The sequence below is a fragment of the Mustela nivalis genome (assembly GCF_964662115.1).
Source record: "Mustela nivalis genome assembly, chromosome: 3".
Lineage (NCBI taxonomy): Eukaryota > Metazoa > Chordata > Mammalia > Carnivora > Mustelidae > Mustela > Mustela nivalis.
Genome location: NC_139022.1, coordinates 151335982 through 151356413, shown reverse-complemented (window position 1 = coordinate 151356413; position 20432 = coordinate 151335982). Strand labels below are relative to the sequence as shown.

General features: G+C 37.4%; 1 protein-coding gene across 2 annotated transcripts in view; it reads left to right on the top strand.

Annotated features, from left to right (window-relative positions):
• Positions 1-20432, top strand: part of WDR70 (WD repeat domain 70) — a 297351-nt gene that overhangs the window by 15203 nt on the left and 261716 nt on the right. For both annotated transcript variants that reach the window (XM_082724203.1, XM_082724202.1), the window contains one exon: positions 893-1088. In XM_082724203.1, the coding sequence (XP_082580329.1) occupies positions 972-1088 (117 nt within the window). In that variant the 5' untranslated portion in view covers positions 893-971. The remainder of the gene's footprint in view (positions 1-892; positions 1089-20432) is intronic.

Genomic DNA, 20432 nt, shown 5'->3' with positions numbered 1-20432 from the left:
AGGTCATGATCGCAGGGTCCTGGGATTGAACCCCGCGTCTGGCTCTCTGCTCAGCCGGGTGCCTGCTTCCTTCTCTCTCTCTCTGCCTGCTTGTGATCTCTCTCTGTCAAGTAAATAAATAAAAATCTTTAAAAAAAAAAAACACTGAGAAATGATTTGTATTTCAGAAAATACATTGAAACATTTTGGGAGTAATACTCACTTTCTTATATGGCTGACTGTATGTGCTCTTGTGGTAAACAGTGATTGGATTCAGATATAGTGAGCAGAAGCATTGGTTATCATGTGGTTTTCTTTCTAATGGGTATAATATTTTGTAGTTTTTCTTCCACATTCCATTTGTTCTGCTGGCTCTTTATGAGTGAGGAGGCCCTAATGAGCCTCTAACATATAATTGCTGTGACTTTTTGTTTAGGTTAAGATAAGTAGACAAAAGAAACTTACTTACTTTTTTTTTTTAAGATTTTATTTATTTATTTGACAGACAGAGATCACAAGTAGGCAGAGAGGCAGGCAGAGAGAGAGGAAGGGAAGCAGGCTCCCCGCTGAGCAGAGAGCCCAATGCAGGGCTCGATCCCAGGACCCTGAGACCATGACCTGAACTGAAGGCAGAGGCTTAACCCACTAAGCCACCCAGGTGCCCCAGAAACTTACTTTTTTTTTTTTTTTTTAATTTTTTATTTTTGAAACTTACTTTCTTAAGATAAAATAATATCTGAGTTACACATTTAATGCTTGAATTACAAATTTAACAAATTACACATATTTAATTAATTAAAACAAAAACCCAGCTGTTAAAAGGAGAAGCAGGTTTCCTAGGAGATCTGTACCATCTCTAGAGTGTGTTCTTCATTGCAGCAGAGGCAAAGAGTTTCTGTTTTTGTATTTTCAGGGATACAAGCAGCAGTGAGAGTGAAGAGAGTTCTGGTTCTTCTGATGATGAGTTAATTGGCCCTCCTTTGCCCCTTAAAATGACGGAAGAGCCAAGTAATCATATCGAGGAAGATATCCTTGGTCCTTTACCTCCACCTCTTTATGAAGAAGTAGAAGAAGAAGATGATGATGATGGTGATTCAGAGGAGGAGGAGGTAAGTGTATCAGTAGTAATGGAATAGTTCACTGGAGTAGTGTAAGGATCATTTCCCTGCTAACTGTTATTCACAAGTGAGAGCAAATAAAGAACAGTTTCAAGCTTACTACTGATAGCCCTTGTTGAAAGAACTCTAAAGGATGTACTTCAGGAACGAGGAAATATAACTCAAATAATAAATGGGCAGTAGGAAGCAATGTCTTAAAAAAAGGGGTTGACAGACATTTTGTTAAATCTACATAAGCATTGAGCATTACCACAAGCATTACTACAAGCATTACTATAAATAATAGTAATAAATAAATTTAGGGTGATTTTTTAAAAAAGATTTTATCTATTTGAGAGAGAGAACAAGCTCGTGCACATGAATGGGGGTAGGGGTAGAGGGAGAAGCAGGTTTCTGGCTGAGCAGGGAGCCCCATGTGGGGTTTTATCCCAGGACCCATGAAATCATGACCTATGCCTAAAGCAGCTGCTTAACTGAATGAGTCACCCAGTTACCTTGATTTAGGGCAATTTAAAACAAAGTGGATTGAGGGGCGCCTGGGTGGCTCAGTGGGTTAAGCCGCTGCCTTCGGCTCAGGTCATGATCTCAGGGTCCTGGGATCGAGTCCCGCATCGGGCTCTCTGCTCAGCAGGGAGCCTGCTTCCTCCTCTCTCTCTCTGCCTGCCTCTCTGCCTACTTGTGATCTCTCTCTGTCAAATAAATAAATAAAAATCTTTAAAAAAAAAAACAAAAAAACAAAGTGGATTGAAAATTACTGTGATCAATAATGAAATACAGGAGAGTGGAATCAGTTCATTCAGTTGGAAATCCTTCTATTATTTGGAAGGAGGCTAGAGCTATTAATTAACTTCAAATTAGTTTAAATATGAAAGGTATAATTTTAAGAGTAATTGCCCAAAGAATAGAAATAAATTGTATAACCTCAAAATAGTAAAAGAAAACCATTGGTATACTTTGTGTATTTCACACTAGCAGTAGATCATTTTTTAATACCACTCTCCTCTGTGATAAATTATTTTCCATAATAATTGAGATGAAACAAATAATGATCAGAAAAGAAACAGCTTTTGCAAATCTGTCAGTGACTTTACAAAATGGGCATTCTTTGCATAATCTTATTAAGTACCAGTATACCAAATTTATCAATCTGTTAATTCATTGGTAAAGAAAGCTTTTTAAAGATTTTAAAATTTATTTTAGAGAGAAATAGAGAGAGAGGAGAGCATGTGAACAGGGGAGGAACAGAGGGAGGGAGAAAGAATCTCAAGCTGATGCCATGCCGAGGGTGGAGCCCAACGGAAGGCTCCATCTCACCACCCTGATACCATGACCTGAGCAGAAACCGAGAGTGGGACTCTGAACCAGCTGAGCCACCTGGGAGTCGCAGATCAAAGAAAGCTTTCATTTAATTTATTTATTTAAAACGTTATTTTCTTTTATTTTTTTTCAGTGTTCCAAAATTCATTGTTTATGCACCACACCCAGTGCTCCATGTAATACATGCCCTTCTTAATACCCACCACCAGGCTCATGAACCCCCCACTCTCCTCCCCTCCAAAACCCTTAGTTTGTTTCTCAGAGTCTGCAGTCTCTCATGGAGAAGTGAGACGGGGGAAATCAGGGGGAGACAAATCAAAGAAAGCTTTTAATTTTAATTTTGAAAAATATTTTTCAGTTGAAACCTGAGATGTGTGTATGTGTGTGTGTGTATACATATATATAAACATACATGTATGTGTGTGTGCACGTGTATGTGAAATTAAAAAAAAAAAAAGAGGCACATAAGTTGGTAGTTTCATTAAAAAATCTTGTTTCGGGGCGCCTAGGTGGCTCAGTGGGTTAAGCCGCTGCCTTCGGCTCAGGTCATGATCTCAGGGTCCTGGGATCGAGTCTCGCATCGGGCTCTCTGCTCAGCAGGGAGCCTGCTTCCTCCTCTCTCTGCCTGCCTCTCTGCCTACTTGTGATTTCTCTCTGTAAAATAAATAAATAAAATCTTAAAAAAAAAAAATCTTGTTTCAAGATGTTTTTAAAAAACAAAAAAACAAAAAAAAAGAAAAAAAATCTTGTTTCATGGGGCACCTGAGTGACTCAATCAGTTAATCGTCTGCCTTCAGCTCAAGTCCTGATCCCAGTGGAGTCCTGCATGGGCTCCCTGCTCAGTGGGGAGTCTGCTTCCCCTTTTGCCTCTCCCCCTGGCTTGTGCTCTCTCTTGATCACTCTCCCTCTCAAGTAAATAAATAAAATCTTAAAAAAAAAATCTTGTTTCATAATAGATTCCTGAAACTGCAATGTTGACCATTTCTTTTATTTTTAAATTTTATTTATTTTAAATTATTATTAACATATAATATATTATTTTTTTCACGGGTACAGGTCAGTGATTCATCAGTCTTACACAATACACAGTACTCAGCACAATACATACCCTCCCCAATGTCCATCACCCAGACACGCCATTCCTCTATTTTTTTTTTTTTTTTTTAAAGATTTTATTTATTTATTTGACAGAGAGAAATCACAAGTAGATGGAGAGGCAGGCAGAGAGAGAGAGGGAAGCAGGCTCCCTGCTGAGCAGAGAGCCCGATGCGGGGCTCGATCCCAGGACTCCGAGACCATGACCTGAGCCGAAGGCAGCGGCTTAACCCACTGAGCCACCCAGGCGCCCCCATTCCTCTATTTTTAAAAAAAATTTTGATATCCATTCTAGTGGCTTTTAAAAAATACCTCTTTTCGGGGCACCTGGGTGGCTCAACATGTTGGGCCTCTGCCTTTGGCTTAGGTCATGATCTCAGGTTCCTAGGATTGAGCCCCGCAGCAGGCTCCCTGCAGGCTTCCCCTTCTCTCTCTGCCTTCTCTGCCTTCTTGTGATCTATCTCTCTCTCTCTGTCAAATAAATAAGTAAAATCTTAAAAAAAATACCTCTTCACTAAAATATATTATACATATATTTTTTCTTACATAAAAATAAATGGCAGATTATGATAAATATTGTCATCAAATGATCTGCTTTAGAATGTTGTTGGTGAAAATAATTCAGGTGTTCAAACGTTGCCCTTTTGAATTCTTCTGCCAACCTAGTCTCCCATCTTTTGTTTTTTTCTCAAAGAGTAACAGAATGAGAGGTACTCAAGTATTGTTTCTTTAATATATCAGTTTATTTTGGATCTGCTGTTTGAATGCAGAAACATGTAGTACAACAAGGATTAGAGATATGAAACTACCCTTGAAGTAAGTTTGAATGATTCTGAACCACTCAAAACATTATCTGTAAACATACATATCAGAGTATGTCTGTGCATGTATGCGGTGTGGTGCTGACTGTCTAACTGGGAGTTCTGTAAATTAACTTCAGGTAGAATACAATGTTTATTGAAAGAATAAAAATATGCCACTTTAAAGCTAATATATATTATCAAAATTCAGTACTAATCATAGTAAAAATCAATAAAAAACAAATTTCTAATCTGACATTTTTAGAATTGCCAGCAAATGGTGATAATGAAAAACAGACTCATCTTTGGATGATTTTATTACTGTTTTAAGGTTCTTTTTTTTTTTTAAGATTTTTTTTTTAATTTTATTTATTTGACAGAGAGGGATCACAAGTAGGCAGAAAGGCAGGCAGAAAAAGGGGAGAAGCAGGCTCCCCACTGAGCAGAGAGCCTGATGCAGGGCTCAATCCCAGGACACTGGGATCATGACCTGAGTGGAAGGCAGAGCCTTTAACCCACTGAGCCACCCAGGTGCCCCATTTTTTTTTTTTTTAAGATTTTTATTTATTTGAGAGAGAGAGAGAAAGTGCACAAGTAGGGTGAAGGGCAGAGAGAGAACCTTTTCTCCCTCCCTTCTGCTAAGAAGGGCTCCATCCGGGGACTCAGATCATAGCCTGAGCTGAAGGCAGACACTTAACAACTGAGCCACCCAGGTGCCCCTGTTTTAAGGTTCTTTACAGAAAATGCACCCCCTTACTGTGTGCACCACTTCCATTGCAATACTCTTAATCTGCCTCTGAAGAAGACTCAATCATTCTAGTAAAAGACAGGAAAGGAGAAAAAAGATGTAGAGGAAAATCTTGGTAAACAGAGAAAAATAAGGCGGTAGGCACAAATACAGATGTATCAGTATTCGCAGTAGATGTAAGTGGACTCAAATTGCCACTTAGAGTAGATTTAAATTCTCAGAGTAGATTTAAATATTCAGATACATTCTGTTTATGAGTGATACACCTAAAACGTGATGACCAGAAAGTTTGAAAGGAAGAGGAATAAAAAATAGCAGGAAAATACTAACCAAAAGATAACTGATTAATCTTACAAAATTGACTTAAGACAAAATAATCTTTAAGTCATTATTAACCTAATTAGCCAAGTGAGTGTCATTACTTAATGCTAAAGGGAACAAGTTATCTTCCAGGAAAATTTGGCATTTCTTAATCTCTCAATCTAACACAATATATTTAAAGCAAAAATTGACAGAAATATTTATTAAACAAAAATAATTGATAGGAATAACGAGGAATAGACAAATCTACAATCATAATGGAGATTCAGAAATCCTTAGAACAAACAGTAAGAGTATCGTAGTGAACAATATGAATGCATATGTTTTCTCTACTGAACATATATAGAACCCTTATTTGATATTTTTTTCAAGCACATATGGATAAATTTTTTTAAAAAATATTTTATTTATTTATTTGACAGAGAGAGATCACAGTAGGAGAGAGGAAGGGAAGAGATCACAGAGAGAGAGGAAGGGAAGCAGGCCCCCCGCTGAGCAGAGAGCCTGATGTGGGACTCGATCCCAGGACCCTGAGATCATAACCCGAGCCGAAGGCAGCGGCTTAACCCACTGAGCCACCCAGGCGCCCCCATATGGATAAATTTAGGTTGATCATGAAATGTCAGAATATTGTGAGTGAATTTTTGTGTGCCCTCAAAATTCATGTGTTGAAGCCCCAACCCCCAGTGTGGCTGCATTTGGACATGAGACTCTTTGGAAGTAATAAAGGTTAAATTACATCGTAGGGGTGGACCCTGATCTTAAAGATTTAGTTTGCTTGTAGGAAGAGAGACACCAAAGAGCCAGGTCTGCATATAACAAAGCAAAAAGGTGGACATCTCCAAGCCAGGAGGAAAGCTCTCAGCAGAAACCAAATTACCTTGACCTTAGACGTCTGGCCTTCAGAACTGTGAGAAAATAAATTTCTGATGAAATTTCAGGATCATGACCTGAGCCGAAGGCAGTCACTTCACCATCTGAGTCACCCGGAGGCCCCTGACAGTTGTTTTTCTTATTGAAACTGTATTACCAAGTATTGAGAGCCTAACAATCCTCTAATCTCAGTGATATTACTTCTGGGAGTCTAACCTGAGGAAATTTAGAGAAAGCTTTATGCCCAAAAATGTTTATCACAGTACTGTGTGTAATAATGATTTTCAGAATGTGTTCCATGGGAGTGGTGGGTTGGAGCACTGGATCTCCAATCTGTTTTCATTTGATGGAAATGATGAGAGCATGTCCATACCCCTGGTGGTATCAGGAATAATGTGAGTACGTGTCTAGTAGGAAGAGGAAAGACAAGTGAACTGTTGTGTAGTCATAAAATAGTAAACAGTCATTGAATGTGTTTAATAAGAGTTTTCAGTAGCACTAGGGAGTGATGTACAACTGTCTAAACAGTATGAGTTCAAAAATTTAAATGATACAGATGTGTGGAAAAAAGGATTTACATTGCTTGTTTCTGGATTGTGAGAATGAGGATTTTTTTATACCTAATTTTTTTTTTCCTGCCTCATATTTTTCCATATTGACCATAAGATGTGCCTGTGACTAGAGACAAATAATGGGGTTGCATTCAGTTAATATTTCTTCATTGTAAGCCAATTAAGATCTTAATTTAAAAATTAGAATGGATAGGGTGATGGGCATTAAGGAGGGCACTTGATGTTAATACAACTGATAAATCACTAACTTCTACCCCTGAAACTGATACTATACTGTGTGTTAACTAAATTGAATTAAAATGAAAAACTAAAAAAGGGAAAAGAAAGAAAAAAAATTAGAACAGATAGAGAAAAAACTCCAAACAGAATAATATTGAACATGGAAGTAAAATACATCTTCTGTGAATAAATTCCTATCTTATCTTGTTCCAAAAAGGATTTAATGAAGTGAAGTGCTATAAGAAAGCATAAATTAGGAAGCATGAAGGAACATAGAAAAGCAAGGGACATAAAAAAATTAACATAAATCATAGGAAGCAGAGTTCTAAATATTTGCTAACAGGTAGACCACAAAACCTAGTCACCATGATTGGTTACTTTCTTTCTCTCCTGTCCCACATCGTTCATTGTAAGTCTCATTAGATCTCTCTCCATCCAGATTGCTCCTTTTCTGGCCATCTCTATTACTACCACCTTAGTGAATCTAGGATCACTACAATGGCAGTAGCCACTTAGATTGTCTCCCAGCTTCCAGTGTTAACTGGAGTATTATAATAGTGATCCAGGCTATAAAAAGAAGTAACATATAGATACAGGGAAATGATGTAGAGTAGTATTTAAGAGAATGGATTTTGGAGCCACATGGAGCTTTCAGTTTCAAGCTGGTTACTTCTTTTGTGTCTTTTTTTCCTCCTCTGTAAGATGGGGCTAATAAAATACTTAACTGGAATTGTGTAGATGATTCTGTGATTGAATGAATGTATTTGGAACCCTTAGAATGGTGCCTGTTATTTGTCAATATGGTCATCTATTTAAATATATAGCAAAAAGTGAATCAAAAAATTTTAATGTAATTTTTAATGAAAACATCTAAAAGTGAAACTAAAAGAAAACTTTTATACCTCATTAAATTATACATTCATGCTTCCTACCGGCAGTCAGTGTTATAAATAATTAAGGAGCATTAGAGTTATTCCCTTTAAAATCTGGAATAAAGGATGGTAACTATTGCATTATTCTTCTACACATTTTGCCAATTAAGTAAAATTGAAATAATCAGAATTGAATATTAGAAAGGAAAAAGTAAGATTATTGTATTTAGTGTGACTCTACCTAAAATAAAAAAGAACTGATCAAAACATTTATAACAGGGGGCGCCTGGGTGGCTCAGAGGGTTAAGCCTCTGCCTTCAGCTCAGGTCATGATCTCGGGGTCCTGGGATCGAGCCCCGCATTGGGCTCTCTGCTCAGCGGGGAGCCTGCTTCCTCCTCTCTCTCTCTGCCTGCCACTCTGCCTACTTGTGATCTTTGTCTGTCAAATAAATAAATAAAATCTTTAAAAAAAACATTTATAACAGATTAATTTATAGTATTTAATTTATTTTTATTTTATGTATGTAGTTTAAAGGGTTAATGAAGAAAAGATACCTGTTTCACAGCAGGAACAACAATAACAAATTAGAACTAAGCTTAGTGGAAGATATGTCTGAATATATAAATAAAAGTATAAAGCTTTTCAGTACAAAAAAGAATTTGAGTAAATAAGAACCTTTAAAAATCAGTAAATATTTCTCATTTTTCCCCCCACAGAGGTTAAATTATTTGCCCAATTTGCTTATTTAGTCATTTACCTGGCCATTAAGTGGTAGAGTTGCTATTTAAACCCAGGCCCTCTTTGCTTTTAACATTACTCTGCTACTTTCTGTACTTGGAAGCCGTGGACCTGGGCTGTGAGCCTGTTTCAAGGGGCTGGCTTGTGTATTAGTTAGTACCTTACAGTAGTCCCCCCTTATCTGTGGGGGATGCATTCCTAAACCCTCAGTGGGTTCCTGAAGGCAGATGGTTCCAAACTCTGTGTATACTATGTTTTTTCCTATCCATATATGCCTTTGATAAAGTTTCGTTTATTAATTAGGCACAGTAATAGATGAACAACTAATGATAAAATAGAACAATTATAACATACTGTAATGAGTTAGGTGAATATGATCTCTATCGAAATATGTACATTTTGATGATCTGAGATGATAAAATGCCTGTGTGACGAAGTGAGGTGAATGACCTAGCATTGGTGCTACAGTGTGTTGGGCTACAGTTGACCTCCTGACCATGGTTGGTGGTGGGTAATGAAACTGGAAAATGAAACTATGTTTAAGGGAGGACTACTGTATTATGTAATTTGGCTGATGCTGACAAAATGGAAAAACAACAACAACAACAACAACAACAACGGCTTAAACAAGATAGAAGTAGTCTTTTCTTTCTATCTCACATAAATTCATTTTCTTTCTATCTCACATAAATTCAATCAACAGTTAAGTGGACCAGAACTAGCTTGTAGGTCCAGTGTGCCACACATGGCACACACATGGATGAGCTTGCTTCCGTCCTTTTGTCCTCAATAATGTGGGCTTCAAGATGTATGCTCAAACCATAGCCATAGTTTTTGCATTTTTGTCAGCAGGCATGCAGAAGGGATAAAGAAAGCTGCTGATTTTGAACTTAATCTTTTACATGAGAAATATCATATTTACTTTAGGAATCTAGGATTGTAGCGGAAATTCAGTGCTTCTATTAGAAAGAATGAATGATATGGAGAGGTGGGAGCCAATTAGCAGCTCTGGAGTGAGCGTAAATTTATATTCAGTGTTTGGTGCTTTTGGTTCTAGTAATGGCAAATTAGTTACTTTCTAGAAAAAAACTGTAGCCATTGTGAGTAATCCTTTACTATTGTATGATATAGACTCTACTTGATTTTATTTTGTTCATGGTAAATATATTATATAGCTACCTTTCTCTAAAGGAACAACTGATGTAAAATTTATGGGTACTGATGCAGTCTTGAAACTCTTGGGATTTGGTTACTATATTAGCATGCATGAATTTCACTTGAATTTTTTTTTGTATCTGTTATATCCTGCAGTTTAGTTATTATACTGTTTTTCTTTTTTTAGAGGAATTTTAAAAAATTATTTATTTATTTAACAGAGAGAGAGAGAGAGAGAGCACAAACAGGGGGAGAAAGCACAAGCAGGGGGAGCAGGAAAGGGAGAACCAAACACTTCTCTTCCATTACAGAGAACCTGACGTGGGGCTTGATCCCAGGAGCCTGGGATCATGACCTGAGCCAAAGGCAGATGCTTAATCAACTGAGGCACCCAGGCACCCCTGTACTGTTTTTTTCTTAAGAAGTGAGTTGCAGACTTTTTGGTTTATTTTGTTAAAGAAGGAATCCCTAAAACTAGCCCCAAGGCTAGTCCAAAGATATTGTCAAGTTCAACTATTTATTTGTCAGGTTCTTTTATATAGAGAATCATTAAAATACTCATAAGGGAAATGGAAGTATGGAAATGGATTTTTGAAAAAACTTTACAGAAGGATTCCTTTTTTCATTTTTAAAAATATTTTAAAATATATATTTTTATTTTTTTGCCTCAAAAAGTGACATTTATTCAAAGAAGAAAAAAAAAAAAAAAAGACCAGCTATCCATCCCTTGGCTCCGCTCCCTTGCCCCTCCTGCTCTTTTTCCTCCCTGGTCTGAACCCTGAGTAGACTAGGTAGGAGGACAGCCACTCGGATGAAGTCAGCAGCACTGAGGGGTGTCTCCTCACTGGAGGTGTTGTAGAAGGTCTTGATGTCTCCATCTTACCCACTCTCTTTGATTATTTTCCGCAACTGGCATATATCAGTTCCCATTTAGCACTAGTCGTATTGGTAATTCAGGATATATTTTTTAAGGACATATCTGATTTTTCATGAGTATAGGCAAATATATGGAAGTTCTGATTTTTAAATTGATCAGACCTCACCAATTCCTGTTTGCCCATTAGTTCTCCCTAACAGAGTTTTGTGTTGGTACAGGCCAAAACTTTCATGCTTCCTTTCCATCCATTCCTCTAGTTCCTGGTTGTTAAAATTCTGTCCAGCCTTTAGGGACCATTTCAAATGTGATTTCCTCCATGCAGCCCCTCCAGATGCCAACTGCATGTTTTACTCCCCAGGCTTGGCTTCTGCCTTCCATAGCAAACACAAACTGTTTTCTTTGTTCATTCATTACTTGTGTGCTTGTCTTAACTCCTCTGCCTCCACTTTGCAATCATTTGTAATGATCTCAAGTATAGGGACTTGTATATAAATGGTTCAGTAATTTCTAAAAACTTTTAAAAAAACCTCTGGTGTAGTGTTTTTATATAGTAGTACATACAGAGTAAATATTTGTCAAGTGGATTGAGTGTATTTGGCTTTTATAATTGAGCAGTTCATTTTATGACATTTGAGAGTGTTCTGTCTTTGTGACTTAGCAATCCTTAGTTCTTACTAAGTGGAAAATGGAAGTAGGGATTGAGGAATGAACAGGTGAAATATGAATATAAAAATGTATGAAGATACCTATTTCGGGTAGAACCATTATATTGCCTTTTCCTAAGTTTACAATCTATTATTATTTTTAATCTAAGTTTACAATTTAGTTACATAATAGTTTAATAATTATAGGAGCTGCTCTATGATATTAGTTAATTTAATTTATAGACTGTAACTAGAACCTACCTGTCAAATGAGGCAAAAAAAAGTTATAGTTTTCTCTTCTTAAAACAGAAATTGTGACTAAAAGGAATTGTGATTGTTTTCATTGAGGTGTAATTTATATATCTTTAATGTGTACGGATCTTCAGGGTTCAGTTTGGTAAGTGTTAATAATTGTATATTTTGTGTTCAGGCACCATCCGAAACAAGATATGGGACATTTCTGTCACCCAAATAGTTCTTTGTGCCCCTTCTAGTCACAAAACTTTTAAAGAATGAGTTTAACAGCTGTATAATTGGAGAGTTATGAGAGAACATAAATTAGGAGATGGAATAAAATCTATACCACCTGGTTATGATTAATTTTGTTGTTTTTTATATGTAGTTTACTTCAGTTGCTGGTTAGTAGTTGGTCTGGTGTTACTACTGTTGAGGTCACTGGAATGGAGATGTTAATGTTGTATACCATAATTCTTTTGATGACAAACTTGCTTTTTTATTCTTCCTTTGTTCCATTTTACTTACCTACAGTGGTAGTGGAATTGTTCTTTCAACTAGAATGCAAATGGAAACAGCATTCAAACCATTACCTAACTTTGTCAAACTATACCAATTGTTAACTAATTAGAAGTATTTAGTATTTGAAGATTTATTATTTTTCTTTGCGCTTAATGAACAAAATTTCAGATTGGTAGAGTCAGAGAAAAGAGGGGTAAAAAAGAACTTCTAAATCATATCTATTGTGCCCGATTCTGATTTTTTTTAAATGTAAAAAAGGTTGTAACTTACAGTTAAGTGGAGACTTTGGGATTATTGAGGATTTTTATTAGCCTTGCTGTCCTCTTGCCTGTTACTGCAAAAAATCAAAAGTTGCATTTTTATGACTGTAGCTAAAGGCTAGATATAGCGGTGCCTTTTTAGTTGTGAGCACCTGTTTTCCATGAACTTTCTCTGACTCCCAGGCTGGCACGTTCTGTAGTGAAGAGTCCACGTTTGGGCCACCACTGTGCTTCTCTGACTTCTGGTCTGAGGCTTCTCATCCCGTTGTCCTTGGTCATTGCCAGCCACCTGTATCAGTCAGTCTCTTTCCTTATGCATAGGGTTGAAGAATTAACAGTGGGTAAAAGTTCTCTTTTAGTTCTCAGAAGTTGCTATGAGAATGAGATGATTTAAGTAAACACTTAGGATGGGGATTGACACATTCTAAGCACTTAGAATTGCTGGGATTTATCATTGTTTTCATCGTCATTACCATATTTGATTAATGACCAATTTTAATTTAATTGCAGCTGGCTGGGAAGAAAAGTCTTAAAAAACAAAACAAAACAGTGTGAGGGACCTTAATGATCTTAACTTCAGAGGAAATTAATGTTTTTAAAAACAGAACAATTTAATTACACCTGCAAGATTCCGTCAGCAGAGGTTGCTAGAAGCTCTGTTCCAAAATCCAGTCAATGTGTTCCTGACCATTTCCAAGCTGCAAATCTTTGAAGGCCTTCATTCTTTAGAAGGACACTAGGGGGCAATAGAGATATTTTGGCTTTTGGCAAAAATCCATTTTATTCAACTGTCTCCTGTCTACTGTGGAAGGGAAAAAAAGAGGAATCTTATAAACAATGTCTTCTATAAATTGGAACAAGTGAGGTTTAGGTTGAGATTAATGCTGGAATAATTATTTTTTAAAAAAGAATAATGCAGAAAAATTATGAAATATTCTTTTGTGATTTGATGGTATTTACAGGATTTTTTTTGTATCTTTAAGTTTTTTAAGTCAGTAACTGTATGATAAAGCTTTATGGCAGGAATATTAAGGATAGCTTCTTTATAATTTATGATTTGTTTGTAAGCTCAAATAAAAAAGTTTATATTTCTCTGATCACGAGAATAATCCAAACTTTTAAAAACACATATCAGATCTTGTCGCTTCCCTGCTTCCCTTGTCACTTTCCTGTCAGTAATCCCTCCAATTTCTTCCTGTCCCAATGTTAAGAAATCCCTAGTTCCCTGCTGTGACCTCTAAGGCCTGCATGACTTGGCCTCTTCACCTCTTTCTGACTTCATCGCCTTCCGCTCCCTGTCTTGCTCATGCCTCTCTACCCACAGTGACCTTCCTGCTTTTCTTCTTAGCAACCATGCTTCTTCCCTCACAGAGCTTTTCTCTTTACTCTTTCCTATACAGGAAATAGGTCTCAGAGCTTTAGATGACTCCCTCTTTTCATCTGGGTCTTTGTGGAAGTGTTACCTCTTTGACCACCTTCTATAAGTACCTCCACTTGCTCTATTGCACTGTTTTTGTCTGACATTGTTTTATGGTAGTTACCATTATTTGACATCTCTTGTTTATTAGCTTGTTGTCTTTCTCCTCACAGTAATACAAGTTCCATGAGGGGAGTTATAGTGTCTCTTTTATTGCTCTATCCCCAGTGGCTTGACTGGTTCCTGGCACATAGTAGGTGCTCAAGGAATATTGTTCAATGAATGGCCATCCTTGGCTGTGGTCAGAGGTACTCTCTAGCCCCTAAACATTTCACTGAAGCAAAGCTAGCTTCTGATATAGTCGTAATTATCCTTTAGAAGCTCCGGAATCAATACCTACCCTCCCATTTTCAGGCTAGTCCTGCCACAATTCCTTTGTTAAAAGGCTGCAGTTCCCTTTTAAGCTCCCTTTGCCAGGTAGGCTTTTGTATCCTCTCAGGTGGCCGCCAGGAACAATCACTTGTGTGTGTCCTTTCTGCCTTTGAGCAGTGCCCCCCCCAACAAATATTTTGTGTGATTGTCATGTGAATGACACTGCTAGCATAAATTGTTTTCTTTATTTGCAGTAGTTAGCGTGTAGTGATGAAGATGGACTATTTTTTTTTAAAGATTTATTAGAGAGTGTGTGCAGCTGTGTATGTGCAAGCTTGTGGGGGGAGAGAGAGGGAATCTCAAGCAGACTCCCTGCAAAGCCGGACTCGGGGCTTGATCTCACTACCCTGAGATCATGACACAAGCCAAAATCAAGAGTTGGGACGTGTTGCCAACTGAGCCATCCACGTGCCCCCAAAGGTGGACTAGTTTGTACAAATAATACAAAGCATAATTTAAGTGCAGTGAGGAAGGCAAGAGGGTACTTTTTATCTGACTGATTGTAGTCTGCATAATTACAAGTTATTTTAAATGTAAGTATATTTACTCTGGTAAATTTCTGTCTTTATGATGTATATACTATATAGTAAGTTGCAAATCTTGCAGATGTAAATTGTTATTAAGTCTATGGAAATGATGTTAAGGATGCCCTTTGCTCTACCCAAAACCATTTTCAAATGAGGATTTATTTGAGTTACACCAGTTCTTAAGTGAAAAAAGGAAAATTGACAAGGGCAGTAAATGATTTGAGTATCATAGGAGCCTGATATTAAGAGCCTTTGAGGGGTGCCTGGGTGGCTCAGTGGGTTAAGCGTCTGCCTTCGGCTCGGCTCATGATCCCGGAGTTCTGGGATCGAGCCCCACATCGGGCTCTCTGCTTGGTGGGGAGCCTACTTCCTCCTCTCTCTCTCTCTCTCTGCCTACTTGTGATCTCTGTCTGTCAAATAAATACAATAAAATCTTAAAAAAAAAAAAGAGACTTTGAGAAAATTGATGAAGACCTTGACTATTTTTTGCAAAAACAGTCCTTTTAATAATCCTTGCCACAATCAGTCCTATAGAGTCTTTATGCCATTTTATATTGTCAAAAATTTCGTTGGAAAAATGATCCCTTCCACCTCCACCCCATTCTCTCTCTGCTCAAAACACTGCTATTCCCCCCCCCATACTTTATGTTTTTTTGATCCTAGTTTCAGGGAATTGAATTATTCATTCTTCATAGTTCTGTTTATACTGTTGTAATTGACCCGTAAAAAAATACTGTTGCAATTGGGTCTTCCAAAGTCCTTCACTTGTTATTATTTATCTGTATGGAATTTATTTTAAGTGGAATTTTTAATCTTTTGTTTTCATTTCACTTTTCTTTCTAGATCCTAACATCGTCCTACATATCCCTCATCTTGTGGCTCTGTTTCCTTTTACCTTGAAGCTTTTTTAAAAAAACTTTATTCAGTGTAACTTTCCCCCATTTCTTATTTCAGTTTGTTATTTTACTATTTTATTTTTAAAATATATTATCTTTAAGTAATCTTTGTTCCCAACCTGAGGCTTGAACTTATAACCCCAAGATAAAGAGTCATACGCTCTGTCCACTGAACCAACCAGGCACCACACTCAGTTTGTTATTTAAAAATTTTGCTTTGCATGTCCACAATAGCCAAACCATGGAAAAGAGCCTAGATGTCCATTGACAGATGAACAGATAGAGATGTGGTATCTATATACAATGGAATATTATGCAGCCATCAAAGAAACATGAAATCTTGCCATTTGCAATGACATGGATGGAATTAGAGGGGATTATGCTGAGGGGAATAAGTCAGTCAGAGAAAGGTAATTATCATATGATCTCCCTGATATGAGGAGTTTGAGAAACAAGACAGAAGATCATAGGGGAAGGAAGGAAAAAAATGAAACAAGGCAAAACCAGAGAGGGAGACAAACCATAAGAGACTTTTAATCTCAGGAAACTGAGGTTTTCTGGACTGAAAGAAGTGGGAGGGATGGGGTGGCTGGGTGATGGACATTGTGGGGGTATGTGCGATGGTGAGCACTGTGAATTGTGTAAGACTGATGATTCACAGACCTGTATCCTGAAGCAAAATAACATATTATATGTTAAAAAAAATAAAGAACAGAAGGGGTTAGTGTAATAGAAGTTTATAGTTTCTTCTTTGTTGGAAAAAAACATTTTGCTTTGAGTTGCTTTATTGATAGATTTTAGTTTTTCTTCTGCCTTTCCAACTGTAAGTATTTTTTTTGTTGTTGTTGTAACTTTTTAAAGATTTTATTTATTTATTTAACAGAGAGAGAGAGAGCAGTAACACAAGCTGGGGGAGTGGGAGAAGGAGAAACAAGGCCTCTTGCGGAGAGTCCTGTGTGGGGCTAGATCCCAGGACCCTAGACCCCAGGACCCTTCCTTCTCTCTGCCGCCCCACAACTATAAGTATTCTTAAGAATGAGGGTTATGGGGGCGCCTGGGTAGCTCAGTGGGTTAAGCCTCTGCCTTCGGCTCAGTTCTTGATCTCAGGGTCCTGGGATAGAGCCCTGCATCTGGCCTGCTGCTCGGTGGGGAGCCTGCTTCCTCCTCTCTCTCTCCCTGCCTGCCTCTCTGCCTATTTGTGATCTCTGTCTGTCAAATAAATAAATAACTTCTTAAAAAAAAAATGAGGGTTATGTAACTAGTTTTTGCACTATACTGAATGTTATAGAAGACAGTTACAGAAAATGTACATCACTTTCTTAGTTTAATCGGTATAAAAACAGTATTTGAAAATAAAACAGCTCCTTTGGTCTTTCACCCTTCCTGTTTACATGAGGAAAAGTGCGAGTTTTGCCTGTGTCAGTTTTGAGAAAGATTTCTCAATGCTTGAATCTTAAAATTTTAAGAAGTGTCATTATAAAGAATTTCTAGAAAATCAGGACTATCTACCAAAATTGATACAATTTGTCTTTTAATGGAATTATGTACTTTCTTGTTTCCATGATTGTAAAGTTTGCATTTGAATAAATTTTATATTTTTAAGTACCAAATTGATAGGATGGCATGTAAGTACATATTGAAGTAGCTCCAACAGAGCTTACTTTCTTTATTCTTCTATAGACCTTGATCCTTATTTGAAAAGACATTTTGTTTATACTATTTGTGCTGAGTGCTAGCAGTGTGGCAAATTGTGAATTTGAAATAAGACCAAGACCACCACTTTGACTCACATAGCCTATCAGGCAGCTGTTGGTTGGTAATGTTGCCATTTTGCTACTGAGCTGGATCAGAATCAGGGAGTCTTTATTCAGTTTCACATTCCAAGAGCCTTGCAGAGTATAAACGGGAATTAACTGTTTTTTGTTTGTTTGTTTGTTTCTTTAAATAAATGAAGAAGTTGGTGGCACAGCCTTGGTTTTTTTTTACTGTCATAAAAAGGGATGCTTCAACAAACCAGGAATTCACTGTTAAGCCACAGTTTTCTGTCTCTGCAGTCTCCTTTTGTTTGATTTATGATAAATAAAAAAGCAGATGCTCAAATCTAGAACCAAATATTACTGACAGTGGGTACTTCATGAAGCAATGTCCTAAGCACTGAAGATGAAATAATTCCTTTCATCCTCCTGGTACTGTTTTCCTCTGTTGACAGATAAGGAAACTGATACTCAGAGCTGCTAAGTAACTTTCCCAGGGCCACCTAGTAATAAATGTTGGAGCCAGCTTTTGTATGTAGGGAATCTGCTCCAGAATCCTTGTGCTTAACCATTACACTCTTCTACCTCTGGTTGTAACCCATCCTGCTTCTCAAGTCACCTCTTGCCCCTCTCCTCCACCTACTCATGCCCCATCCATATAAACTATGAACAGTCTTTGCATATGACTGACTCTTTCGTGCATTCCAGTGTGCTCTTCCTTCTCTCTGGATGGTGGCCAACACTTAGTAAGTACTACTCCAATCACTTGGCAGGCTTTGTAAGCATTGGCCCTTGTCGGGTGTGTTGTGACAGATCTGTCTCCTTCATCAGGGAAGAGCCTTTTCAGTTTTTTTTTTTTTTTTTAAGATTGTATTTTTTTATTTGACAGAAATCACAAGTAGGCAGAGATGCAGGTAGAGAGAGATGGGGGGGGCAGACTCCCCGCTGAGCAGAGAGCCCGATGCGGGGCTCGATCCTGGGACCCTGGGATCATGACCTGAGCTGAAGGCAGAGGCTTAACCACTGAGTCACCCAGGCGCCTGAACCTTTTCGGTCTTAAGGATCTAGCTTTTCTTCTTGTGAAAGGGGAACGTTTTCTTTTTGTAAAAACCTTCATTGACCCACAAAAATAGAGTTGAATACCTCCTTCTTTATGTGTTAGTTACATTCCTCTATTGTTTTATATTATAACAGCTTATTGAGATATAATTCATATGTACTAAATTTCACAATTTGCAGGTATACAATTCAGTGAGTGTTAGTATAATCATGGAGTTGTGTAACCATCACTACCGTCTAATTTTATGACATTTTCCTCCTCCCTCAAAGAAACCTTGCACTCTTTAACTTTTACTTCCTCTTCTCTCATCATTACCCTACCCCTAATTCCTGGCAATCACTAATCTACTTTCTGTTTCTGTGGATTTGTTCTGGACATTTCATACTACTGGAATAATACAGTAAGTGTTCTTTTCATTGATTTCTTTCACATAGCATAATGTTTTCAAGGTTCATGTTTCAAGGTTCGTGTTTAGCTCTTTTGAATACCTCATTCCTTTTTATTGCCAGTATTGTCAGACAGTGGAATGTTGTGTGACATACAATTCACTGCGTTTTTTAAAATTTTTATTTTATTTTATTTTTTTAAAGATTTTATTTATTTATTTGACAGACAGAGGTCACAAGTAGGCAAGAGAAGCAGGCAGGGAGAGAGAGGAGGAAACAGGCTTTCCTCGGAGCAGAGAGCCCGATGTGGGGCTCAATCCCAGGACCCTGGGATCATGACCTGAGCCGAAAGCAGAGGCTTTAACCCACTGAGTCACCCAGGCATCCCACTGTGTTTTGTTTTTTTTTTTAAATTCATTCATTAGTTGATGGACATTACCTATGAACATTTGTGTAGAAGTTTTTGTATGGATGCATATTATGGTTTGGGGGGTTTATATCTAGGAATGGAATTACTAAGTCATATGATAATTGTGTTTAATATTTTGAGGAACTGGTTTTTAAGCTAGCTATACCATTGAAAATCCCACGAGTAGTCTTACGAGGATTCAGTTTTTCACATCTTCACCAATGCATGTTGTTGTTTATCTTTATGATTATAGCTGTCCTAGGGAGTGTGAAGTGGTATCTCATTGTAGTTTTGATCTGCGTTTCTCTAAAGAACAGTGATGTTGAGCATTATTTCATGTGCTTATTGGCCATTTGTATATCTTCTCTGGAGGAATGTCTCTTCAGATTTTTTTCCTGTTTCAGTTGACTTATTTGTCTACTGTTGAGTTATCAGGATTCTTTATATATTCTGGACATAAGTCCCTTATCAGGCACACAATTTCCAAATATTTTCTCTCATTCTGAGTTGTCCATCACCTTCTTGATGGTGTACTTTGAAGTATAGTAACTTGAAATTTTGATGAAATCCAGTTTATTTTTTCTGTTGTTGTTTGTGCTTTTCGTGTCATATCTAAGAAGCCCAACTCAAGATCATGAAGATTTACTCCTGTTTTTTTCTAAGAGTTTTATAGTTTTAATTCTTACATGTTGCTGTTTGATACATTTTGAGTTCATTTTTGTGTATGATTTACCTAGGGCCGCCTTCTGTTATTGTCACAACCATGATAAAATGATAATTGTGATACAGTTGTTTGTTTACAAGTGTGTACTTTTCATAGCTTCTGAGTTCATGAAGACAATGCCCATGTCTTCCTTATTTTGGGATTCTTAGTGTTTATTAGATATGGCTTTTAGTCTGCCTGTGGCTTCAAATATTTTATCTTGAAAGTACACAGAAGGGGCGCCTGGGTGGCTCAGTGGGTTAAGCTGCTGCCTTCGGCTCAGGTCATGATCTCAGAGTCCTGGGATTGAGTCCCACATCGGGCTCTCTGCTCAGCAGGGAGCCTGCTTCCCTCTCTCTCTCTGCCAGCCTCTCTACCTACCTGTGATCTCTCTCTGTCAAATAAATAAATAAAATCTAAAAAAAAAAAAGAAGTACACAGAAAAATTTGAAGAGTAGTTACAAATTGTGAATAATTGATAGATATGTCCCTGTGTTTCAGAG